Source organism: Labrus mixtus, chromosome 12, assembly GCF_963584025.1.
Source record: "Labrus mixtus chromosome 12, fLabMix1.1, whole genome shotgun sequence".
Lineage (NCBI taxonomy): Eukaryota > Metazoa > Chordata > Actinopteri > Labriformes > Labridae > Labrus > Labrus mixtus.
The window spans coordinates 14,461,777-14,473,755 of NC_083623.1; the positions used below are offsets into that span (position 1 = coordinate 14,461,777).

General features: G+C 40.6%; 1 protein-coding gene across 3 annotated transcripts; it reads right to left on the minus strand.

Moving 5' to 3' along the window:
• Positions 1-305: 305 nt before the first annotated feature.
• On the minus strand, positions 306-10,009 carry znf513a (zinc finger protein 513a). 3 transcript variants are annotated; one of them, XM_061052163.1, is made up of 5 exons: positions 9,808-10,009; positions 8,403-8,539; positions 6,794-6,928; positions 3,064-3,822; positions 306-2,901 (listed from the first exon to the last, which is right to left on the minus strand). In XM_061052163.1, the coding sequence occupies exons 2-5, from the start codon at positions 8,440-8,442 to the stop codon at positions 1,952-1,954; spliced, it is 1,884 nt and encodes a 627-aa protein (XP_060908146.1). In that variant the 5' UTR covers positions 8,443-8,539; positions 9,808-10,009; the 3' UTR covers positions 306-1,951. The 3 variants fall into 3 exon arrangements, with proteins under 3 accessions (XP_060908146.1, XP_060908147.1, XP_060908148.1); XM_061052164.1 differs by lacking the exon at positions 9,808-10,009 and adding an exon at positions 9,484-9,738; XM_061052165.1 differs by lacking the exons at positions 6,794-6,928; positions 8,403-8,539; positions 9,808-10,009 and adding an exon at positions 4,750-5,373.
• Positions 10,010-11,979: the final 1,970 nt, after the last annotated feature.

Consider the following 11,979-nt stretch of genomic DNA (forward strand, 5'->3'; position numbering starts at 1 on the left):
ATAAAAATCAGAAGTCAACAGTTTCTGTTACAGAAAAGCCTCGCTGCATATGAAATCAGGTTGTCAATTTACACCGCAAGTGCTTAAAGAGATTTATCAGTGCAAAGCAAATATCAGCCCAATCTGACTCTGGTATTTACATTGTATATACATGTTTAGTATGATATGATATAGTTAGTTGTTGATGTATGACTGCTGGCACGCTAGCAGCCATGTGCACTGAGCTTAATGCTAACATCAGCATGCTAACATGTTCACAAACATTCCAGTTTTGAGGAAAAAAAACAAAGATTCAGTCTGCTGTCTGACATTCAATGACATAAATTCCACATGTTTATTTCAAAAATCCTCACTTAAGGCATTTATGAGACACTGCATAAAGACAGAAAATGGACACTTGGGGGATGTCAGTACTAATCAATGGGCGCTCCATCGTGTCACACAAAGTTGGCAACCTGAAAAATCTCTCTCTTGCATATAATAGTAATTCAAAAAGACTCAAATTAAAAATCACAGTCCCTATTTTTTCCCCATGATACCTACATGACACATCACACATTCAAAATGAAAAAGACAACTCTATATATTTAAGTATGCACGTCTAGTATGCAGTGTGTTACAGTCATATAAGAAAAATCAGACGACTATGATACACACACATGCTCACTAATGGTGTCATCTTATTTTTTTCAAAGTAAAAACACAAGAATGGGCTAATTTCATAGTCAGCAGTGATCAAAACAAAGGTGGTTTGCTTAAGGCAGCAAAATGAACACATTAATGTCCTGCACATTTGAATTGTAACGATATGTAGAAAGAAAAAAAAAATGAGTTGAGGACACAAATTGTATTGGCAACATGCCAAATCACAAAAGTGATGTCAACACATTATTCCCTTTGCAGCTTTTTTGTAAACTTTCCAAACGCACCTGTAAGTTGATCATTGTGCTTTTTCTTTCAACGAAAAAAAATGACAAGTCTGGGCTCTTTCAAAACGCTGAGCATGCAATCTAAGAATTTAAAAAGGAAGTTTTTTTTCTTTCTTTCTTTACAATGTTAAAGAGGACCAGATCACATTTTGTAATGCTGAGGGATTTGGCAAAAGTGACTTTTATAGTTGAAGACACTGGAGATTGTTTTTTTAGTCGTAAACACAAACAAATGAAACAATGACGAAGTGTAAGACAATTCCAGTACTATTGAATAGCACTTTGCTAGTAGTGCATACACAGGCACATGCTCCAATGCAAACAGAGCACAACATCCGCCTTTCCAAGGAGCCGTCTTTCATCTTGACTTAAGCTGCACTGTGTAGTTCATGAAAACATTTGATTACATTGTAATAATGTAATCAAATTATTTAAATAACCTGACGACGCAAACCAAAGATAAGTCGGGTAAATAATGGGATGGGGAGAGACAACGACTAAGTAACAAATCATGGTATTTTGGGCACAAAAAAAGAGGACAGGTCTGTCTTAATATAAAAGTCAAAACTGATACAAACTACACAGTGCAACTCAACAGCCCAGGCAGAAAATGTGCACACGTTCAGTTCATTCGAGGTGTATTTGGTAGTGTTCTCTGTCATAGGATGAAAAGTGGCATATAGTATGTGGTAATATAAGGGAGATATGTTGTAATAGACTAGTGTGGGGTAACTTACACAATGAGACAGTCAACTTGTAAAGAAGAAAATTCCCTTTTTCTTGACTCTTAACACCGACTCATCCACCTATCTCAAACCGAAAAGGGATGTAGAGATTCAAAATCATAGTTTTTCCATATTGTGCGAGATTCTACAAATAAACAATTAGCAGCCTTTGAAGACATCTGACAAACACTTAACGAATGACACACACTTAAAAACAATATAAAGGCTCTGTGCGAAAAAAAACTAAAATAAAACAAGTTGCTGGTAGCTTAGTTTTGCTGAGTTTTTTTTCTTATTTTATACAATCTCCAGTTTGTAGCATGAGGGCATCGTCTGTCCTCCCTCTCTGGACATGAACTGCATATCGACCCCTGTTTCTTTTCTGTGAGTCTGACTGCCTGCTCCCATCGCTTTCCTCACTTCCTGTTCTTCATCATGGCCCGTCGCCGGGACTTTGACCCAGCCGTCTGTGGCCAGGCCGTGCTTCTTCTGGTGCCTCTTGTAGTTGTCCCAGTGGCCAGTAGTGTAGCCGCACTCCGCACACTTGTACGGTTTCTCTCCCGTGTGCCGCAGCATGTGCCGCTTCAGGTTCATGCTCTGGTTGCAGCTGTAACTGCACACAGCGCACTGGAATGGCTTCAGGCCTGAGTGCACACGCTGGTGCCGCTTAAGGTTGGCCAGGTTCCCGCAGGCATAGTCGCACAAATGGCACTTGTAAGGTTTCTCTCCTGTGTGCACCCTGTGGTGCCGCTTGAGGTTGTCGAAGTGCGCTGAGGCATAGTCGCACTGTGGGCACTTGTACGGTTTCTCGCCGCTGTGTGTCTTCATGTGGCGTGCCAGGTGGTTGGGGTAGTGTGTGAGGAAAGGGCAAGAGGCGCAGGTGTAAACCTTGTCACTGCGCTCTCCTGGGCTGTTGGGAGACGAGGATGAGTCTTTAGTCAGCATTTCGAGGGTGCACTTGGCACAGATCTGGGCGGAGGAGCCGTCCTCGTCCTCAAGGACAACGCCACACAGCCGGCAGGTGAAAGGGAAAAGTGAAGACGGGAGGGGAGCGTTGTCTGCTACACCCCCTCTGTTCACTCTGCCGCCTGCACTTCCCATGTTCTCCAGCAGGGGTGGAGGTTGGTGGCTAGGTGCCGGATTAGAGGCCGGTACGGGTGGTGGTGACGCCCCCTTTAAGCCATCAAAGGCTGGCAGGTAGTCGTTCTGGGTGCCCAGATTTAGATTTGAAGTCGGCCTCACAACTTCTGAAAATTCACAAAATAGGAAGGTGACTGATTACATAATTATACAAAAAATAGTTCTGAAAATATAATCTCGTTAGGCCAGAGGATTTTCATGAGTGTTGAGTATAAAAAAAATGAAGTTATGGAGATGAGGAAATAATTGTTTGAGGAAATGATACCTACCCTTGGCTGAAGCACCAGACACTTCCTCATTGGCTCGCTGCCCAGTCACATGCCTCTTGAGGATGTTTTGTCCACTGGCAGCTTGTTGTGGTGTGTCATGCACCGCCCCCAAAGTGGGAACATGCATGCGCTGGTGCCTCTTGAGGTTGCCCAGAGAACTGCAGGCAAAGGTGCAGCTGTCGCACTTGTACGGTTTCTCGCCGGTATGAATGCGCAGGTGTCTCTGCAGGTTAACCAGCTGGGCCGAGGCGTAAGTGCACAGAGGGCAGTTGTAGGGCTTCTCCCCGTTGTGCGTCTTCATGTGACGCTTCACGTGGTTGGCGTAGCGCGAGGAGAAGCCGCAGATGTGACATGAGTGCAGTTTGGGGAATTTGTCTTCGGCCGTCAGTGCTTTGTCCACCATACCGTTCCCCACGCCGTCACTGTCTAGCTGCAAACCTGAGCGGATCCCACTCATGCTCCCAAAAGGTGAGCAGAAGTCCGTGCTCTTGGCTTCCCTTGAGGCTTTGCAGCAGCGGAGGCAGTACGGACCCAGAAGGTCTATGCCCGGTCCTAAAGGTTCATCGCGGAGCTGACCGCAGCCCCTGCATGACAGGTAGGGAGGAAAACCGGACTCTGACTGGGACGATCTGTCTTCCCTCCCGTTGTCGGTGGCATCTTGTGAGTTTTCTGGATCACTCTCCATGCTGAGCTGGCTGTAGGCAGGGCTCTCCTCATCAGCCAGAGGGTACACGGAGAAACCGATCTCTGCTGCTACTTCTGTACAGACGGCAAGGGAAAGAGACGTTTTCAAACACTGCACATTTAATCTCAAAAAACCCAGTCTAGGGTGTGTCCCAAATCTTTCTCTCTTTCACTAATCCTAACTGTCTGATCATTTAATATGAGCACAATGCATGGTGATGGGTGATAAAGAGCTGGAGAAGTCACCACTGGTTGCATAGTTCTTGATAGCATGCATTGTGGCATACTTTTCTACATAAGTTATAACATTTCTAACTCAACATTCAGACAGGACGCACTACAAAATGGCAAACGCGCTATACAGTATGAGTAGTAAGTGATCTCAAAGACAGTCTGTGTGTCATTTCAGCATATATCTGTCCTGCTATTTATTAAATCTACAACATTTATATATAACTATTTCATGTGTTTCTAAAGTAAAAATATCACTGAAGCAGTACATTGTGGACAAATTCAACACTCCAATCACTAAAATAAAATGTGACTTCATCATTTTCATTTTAAAGTAAATGTAACATGCAGAGCATATATACACAGAGCCGGTCTAGACGGTAATCTTTGCTATGTTATTTACAGACACCCGACTTTAGCCACCTGTTAAAGCACTTGGCAACAGTGTCAAGAAAAAAATCCTGAAACCTGGAGCAGAACCAGACTCACGTATACAAAGATCAAAAAGAGCATCCTAATAAAAAGACGACTCTAGACTTCCAGAGACACTACTTACACACTTTATCTTCATGAAACACGGTTTAAAAGTGAGACCCCTGGAAGCACAAGTCCAATTCAAACACTATCCCTGCCGACGGATCTCAATGAAAGGATCAACACTCTCTGATCAATGAAGAACGAGCAGCCTGAGTGAAGTGACTTCATCACACATGTGCTCTCTCTTCACAGCGAAGGAAAGTCACATTTCAGAGAGAAACGTTTGATACTCACAGAGCTACCAGCAAGATCACGTTCCATCTGAAGCAGTCAGACAAAAGAAAGTAAAAAAAAAATAATAAAAAGAGATACTTTTCCCTGAAGGGATGAAGAAAAGCTTGAAGACCACCCTGTTCACTGTGGCTTCAGTCGGCTCTACTGAGAGCCAGGGAGCTAAAAGAAAAGCACCTCACTGCTCAAACTCTGAGGCGGGATGTGAGGAAGGAGAGGGTCGACGCTGCCCTTTTATCTGCCCCCTGGAAACCCCTCGTGGATGATTACCAGCCTAATGATAATGATGATGACTATAATGGTGAGGCTGCTGCTGATGATGATGATGATGATGATGATGATGATGATGATGATGATGATGATGTTGATGATGATGATGATGATGATGATGAGGGGGAAACGGTAATGGTGGTGGGAGCCGGGGCTGATGATGATGATGATGATGATGATGATGATGAATACGTACCCTCTTATAATGGTGTCCTTGATGGTAATGGTCCTATTTTTATGACCATTATATAATAATGGCGTCTCAGCTCCTTTCTCTACTTTCCCATTTTTCAGATCACTCTCTCTGACAAAGAGGCATGCTGGGAAAGAGAGAGCCGCTAGTTCCCTTTCTCTTACTGTGGCACAAAGGGGGGGAGGGGGGAGAGGGGGGGCGGGGGCACTCTTCATCATCAAAAACAAACGTACCAGTCCTCTTTGTGGTACAAATGAAACCACCTCTGCTGCGTGTCCTTTAGAGTCGAAACCATCCAAATAACTGACATAACAATTCTATCATACTTTCTGAACACGTGTACTTAAAACTAACGATAACTTTGTGTTTCTCCTGTTATCTTAACTGTTTCATCAGCAGACACATTTGCAGGACATGAGAGAAAATGCCTGTGAATGATACTAACACAGAACCGGAACACACAATATTTGAAAGCAGGGCGACACTAAAAAGGAAAACAGAGAAGTAGATGGTACGACTCTGTACAAAAGGCAGACTCTTAAGCTACTGTCATTAAGACATCAAACTGATTATTATACTAATTATAGTCTGATTTCTCCTGAGGTAGCCTTCCAATGTCTTTACCTTTTCTAAGTTTCTCTCTTTGTTACTAGCAGCTGGTATCGCCTTTTCTAACCTGATGTGAATTTTTTCTGCTTCACAAAAGAGATTCCCAGAAAACAATTTGAAATGTGATTACAAATAAAATGGTTTTAATTTCAATACATTTCGACACAAACAGTCTAAGTTAAATGGAAAATGCTGTTTTTATTGCTGTGCTTTGTTGAAAAACACCTTCAGTGACATCATGACATCATAAAGGGCACTTACCCCTCCCCCAGGTAGGTGTTCGTTCTGCCCTCTGAGACCTAGTCCACACGGAGGCGGGTATTTTTTTAAACTTTTTAAACTTTTTTGTCCTTGACATGCTCAAATTTTCTCGCCATTCCTCTGCAATGACCATTTGATTTTACAAAGTTGTCCGTTCAGGCGCCTCTGCCCGTCAACATAGTGAGAGTACTAGTTTGGTAACGCATGCTATAGCACTACTCTCATGTAAACAAAAGTGACAGCCAGCGTCGCACAATGACGTCAATCCCTGTCTACACATAAACACCTTAAACTGAGGTTCTGACATTCTTCACCCTGGAAAGGAGTTTTCCAAAAGGTGCATTTTCAGTGATCTAAAACACAGGTAGTATGTGTACGAAGGCCAAAGCGCACAGACAAACCTCAGTCTTCAAAAAGACCCGCCTACATGTGGACTAGGTCTGAGTCTGCCTTTCTCACCATAAACAATAAAGCATGGAGCGAGAAACCCCTGAGCCACATCCCCCTCCAGAAAGAGGTTTACAGGCGTGCTAAAGTGAGTGGATTTTTGGCAAGAAACTTCACAGACATGTTCTGAGACTTATTTAAACTGGTTGAAAAAGGAGGATAACAGGAACAAACCTTATTTCTGATGTTGCCCAATCAACCTTAACTGAGCTTTTGTGCAATCCAGAACTGAATACTAGGTTATGAGTTTAGAAATGGATTACAAACCTGAGAACTTTTCCAGGCCTAGAATCCTGTCTTCATGATCAGGATCATCAAACTCGAGGTTGTCTCCTAGAAGGAAGTCTGTGTCTAAGATGAGGTTTTCTGGAGCTTCAAATGCTACACCATCTTCAGAATCCACTGCAGAGAGGAGAAAATCAACAACATTACATGACTATCATTTAACTAATGGCTCAGTTGTAAAAAAAAAAAAAGAAAGAAAAGAAAAGACAAAAAATAATCTGCATCAGCATTAGTAAGTTTGGCAAACCGTTAAGACATGGAGAGCAGAAAGCAACAAGCCCTGAAGCTGCTGGAGATTCACAGTATCAACTAGAATCATTACCATTTTCACATATTAACTCCTGAGTGTATCCGTAAATATCTGCATCTCCATTTAAAAATATTCATTTGCTGCTATTGTAAGCTCCAATCATAAAAAGTCAGAAACAAAATGTTTTTGACATATTTATATTACACATAGAATTACAGCTGATGATACTGAGAATGCTGCTGCCTTACATTTAACTTAATATACCTTTCATTGATTATACAACTTTGTTCTGAGGATTTAAACTCTATGCAATAAAACACATTACATCATTTTACATAGATGTCAAAAATCCACACAAACAGACCATTCACATGTTGCAACAAATGTCTTGGTCAGTAATTAGTTTCTATTTCTGCTGGTAAAAAAAAAAAAAAAAAAAAGGTTTTACAGCTGCCCTAAGTTCCTTCATCACAACATTTTCCATTCATTTTAAATTAGGCAGTAAAAAGTAAAAGTCCAACATTATCGAGTGTGATGGTTACATTTACTTAGGTAAAGTAGAGAAAATAACATTTTCTAAAGTAAAGTGAAACGCTAACAGTAGACAGATGGGGCTCCGTTGCCGCAGTCACAGCTAATGATGCCTGAAATTCTTGGTCTTGGTTCCTCCAGCTTGATGGCGTCTAAACAACCATCACACAGATGTCACTGTTCAGAAAACTACAATGAGGCCAATTCAAGGGCATTGTGCTCTTTAAGCCCTTAATGAGAAATCCTCAAGAAACTCAATCAATGCTGCCATCTGCTGGTCATTACAGGGTTTGACATGATGCCAATATTCATCAACGAGACAGTGCTCCATATCTTCATGAATAAATTAGTACAAATAGATGACATCAGGCTCATACAACAGATTCTGAATGAATGTTGTGGACATAAACACACATAACGTCCTGTCTATACATAACAGGGGGTTAACATCATTTAGAGTAGTGACCGCCTCTGTTTATACTAGAGAATTGTCATGCAGTAAACACATTTCACATTTATTCTGACATAAGATTTAATGATGGATTAAACGGCAGAACTAGTCACAGAAATGAAGGTCAGTGTGATTGATGTGAAACATCTCGAGCACTCCATCAGCAGCGCCTTGGGTTCAGATGTGAAACAGGACGCACGTTGTAATCGACCCCGCCATCAACCAGACGACTGTTTTTAAATAATAAGATGAACAATCAAGCCACGGCAGCGGCTCGTCGTTAGAATACAGATGTAGGAAACTAGTTCCGGTATGTAGCCATGGACACTACAAAGCTCTTCCAAGTCCCTGGTACTTACACTTGACTGGCTGTGGATTCTGTTGTTTTTTTCTTGGCATCTTCCGGTCAGCCTCTCTCTTTTCTGGAACGTCTTCTTGCAGACTTCCACAACCATCAGCTCATTCTTGTCAGACAGGAAGACAGTCTTCAGTATTTCTTTAAATGTAAAGACAAAAGAAACAAAAATAAATTATTATGCAATAGGGTTGGGTCGATTGATGATGCCATCGGTCCAAAATGGATGGCTGACAGCCAACGGCGGCTGTCGCAATTTACTGATTCACTTTAATGGCACCACCACCACCACCACCACCCTGCGATTAATGAATCTGATGTTTAGAGATGTACGCCGCCACCTAGTCTTTAATAAGTTCCACTTCCACCTGATGTAAAAATGTGTGACGACACCTTGAGGCGTGTAAAAAATGTTCCACGTATTAAAATTGTCACCAGGGCTTAAAAAGGACAAGTGCCAACAGTGGGCATTTGACAAGTGTCCTACCAATCCTCCTTACAGTCAAAACCCCACACATACATGAAGTAATATGTAATAATCAGGGATGAGTATGAAAAGCAATTAATATCATTTTTAAGAAGCTTGGACCAGTGACTTTTTTTTTTATTCTTCATTTTCTTAAATAAATCACTCACATGATACATTTGCAACAACCTTTGTTCAGTGTTTTTGTTGATGATAAACTGTCCACTGAATAAACAAATAGTTTCAGTCACAAGTTCTGCTTTTTGATAGGTCAACACACATAAATCAATTACCATGCATAGACCACTTTGCATGTGAAAGTCAGTCTTTGTTCTGGGTAACAGAAGTCTTGCGATGATGTCATTACATTAATATGTGTCCACATGATATAACCTGACACAACAGAAACCTTCATAGTAATGTCATTGTAAGTTAGTTATTGTAACATAATGTACGTCCTGGAGCTGCTTCACGTATTTAAAAGCCTTGTTTATTCTGCCTGCAGTGTCTCTATCATGTTCTGCAAAAACATCCTGGTAGATGACACACTTTGCAGTTTAAACTTCATGTTAACACACACACAACATTTACACCCCCAGTATCTAGCCTTCAAGCTTACTTAAGCAAAATGGCAGGCTAACCCATTAGCTCTGCAGTCCGACAGAGAGCAATCAAGCGAGTTAGCATTTTTTTAAAACATGTCCTCATAGCATACAGCTAGCTGATGTTGTCACTGAACCTCACAACAAGAAATGTCAGGAAAAAAAAACGTCTGATAAGCGAAGCTGCGCCATCCAATAAGAGGCGAAACAAAACGCGTCCTCACAGCCACGTTATAGCTAATGATTGGCAGGTGTTATCTTCAGTGAATACAATCCGCAGCTAAACATGTTAACCTACAGCCTAAAGCTAAATTAGCCGAGTAGCTGTCAAGCTAACTCACCTGAAAGACGTAAATATTCCTGTCGATTGAGAGGGTTTCTATCGCGTGTGTACGAGCCATTAGACGCAGCAAATGTACAAAGTCTGGAGATCCGCCATTTCTTCATGAGCTGCGGCGACAAAGAAAGGCAATTAATGGTATTTTTCATAACTTAATTGATTTTCTGATTCGTCTGAGATCCGACAGCAGCAACAACAAAATGACTTCCGGTCCGAAACCTTCAGATTAAAAGCAATTTGTGTAATCTCTCTCTAAAAGTGACCTGTAGTTTGAATGAACAAAAAGGTTTCCTTCTCAAAACACTATTTAATCCTTTGAGCTTTACTTTGTTTGACGACTTTATCATATAAAAAGATGTAGGCCTGTGTATATACCCAAGTTCAGATACATAGTGGAGATGCACTGATTGTGAAAATCAGGGCTGATTCCTACACTAATGTTTGTTTCATTACTTTTTGTAATTCTTTGGATGCATTTAAATTGTAGTTAGTAGTCGCTCCTCTTGAAATGTCTGGATCATGTCTTACAAACTACATTTTGCGGATCTCTACCAGAGATTATGTAAGACTCTAGTACTGCCAACATTTTCTTCCACATTTCCCAGTAGAAACAAATAGAGTTTGACAAACAGCAAACTTCTTCCCAATAAAAAAATAACTATAATCTGAATCAGAGGTTTGGTACTAGTTTGCCAGCATTAACTTGTTGTGACACAACAGATAGTGATACACATCAGCTACTGACATTGGTGCATGCTATAGGCTATTATTCTGCAGATGGGCCGATATCACCAATGTTCATCCGATAGATCCTTGCATCCCTAATGCATTTACTATTTACTGCAATGATACAGGGTATCAAAACAGATGTAGGCTATTGTTACTCTTTGCTTTTTGTGGCATTTTCTAGGTAAAACAATCATTTAAAAATGTTGTAAGTTTTACATTTGTTTTTCCTGTACGAACTGTACAGCATTTATACCATAGACTAACTGTATAGCCTACCTATTTTAATTCTGTGCTTCTATTTTGAAGGCTAGGTGTTGCATACCGGATGTCTCTTAAAGATGCATCTCAGACACCTTTACTATTTACGTTTGGTTCGTATTTCCGTTTCCGAAACTAATTAGTTTGATAGTTACAGTCTAGCGTTTTGCCTCATCATACTTATCTTGAATCCTTCTTTAACTTTAAGTTTCCCTTATCTCATTTATATAAAATGTAAACGGAGGCATTTCTGACTCAATATCTCGACTCAAAAATTAGATCTCAGGGTTTGGATATTAAAAATAAAGTGCTGAACTTGTAACAGGACTCTTCTATAGCTTAATACTTTAGAAAAAAAGATTGGTAGCTATTTCAATAAAAACAACAAACGTCTGTTAATCATTTGTTAAAGCTCCTGTGAGGAACTCTTGAATTGTGTTGATTTTTGTGGCCCTTGTGAACATTAGGGACATTTGATCCTTCGGTTATTTTGTCCTGCACATGAGTAAGTAAAGAGTAAGTAAGCTTTTGTAGGCCTACTTTTTATGTTGATTTCAGCCTGTTTCATAATAAGCTAAAATACTTCTAGCTGTAAGTTGCTTCGTGTCATGGACAAACTTAAACTGGACATAATTTCTAAAGCAATTCTGTCCAACCCATTTCCAGAGATGTCAGAGCTCTGCTATAGGCCATGCCTCTCTGTTAAAAGTGGTCTGTAATGTAGTTCATCCCTCTGGTATTAAACAAAGCATTCCTCTTTTCAATCTTTAATGACAATAACGTAACATTATAGTATTACACTTTAGCTTCTGGCTGCTATACAAATGTATTACAACTTTTCTGGTGCTACATTTTCCCTCCAAAAGAGCCACTGCTGTGAAATCTAGTAGTTTGAGAATTCATTTACTTTTTTCAAATATCTACATTTTTAAAGTCATGCTTTGCTATGTTTTCAAATTCTTTAAATATGTTGTAGTCTATTTCGTTGAGTATATATCACATGGCCTTTGATGCCAGGCACTGATCCTCCCCTGCTGCTCTGCTCAAAGAGCGCTTGATGAGTTCAGCCCTTTTTACTTCCACAACTTCACCTTCCCATACACAAAATATATTTAAAAAATAGATTGTGGTCCTTTTTTAAAAAAAAAAGAAAGAAAAGAAAGAAAATACTGTGCATAGTCATGTA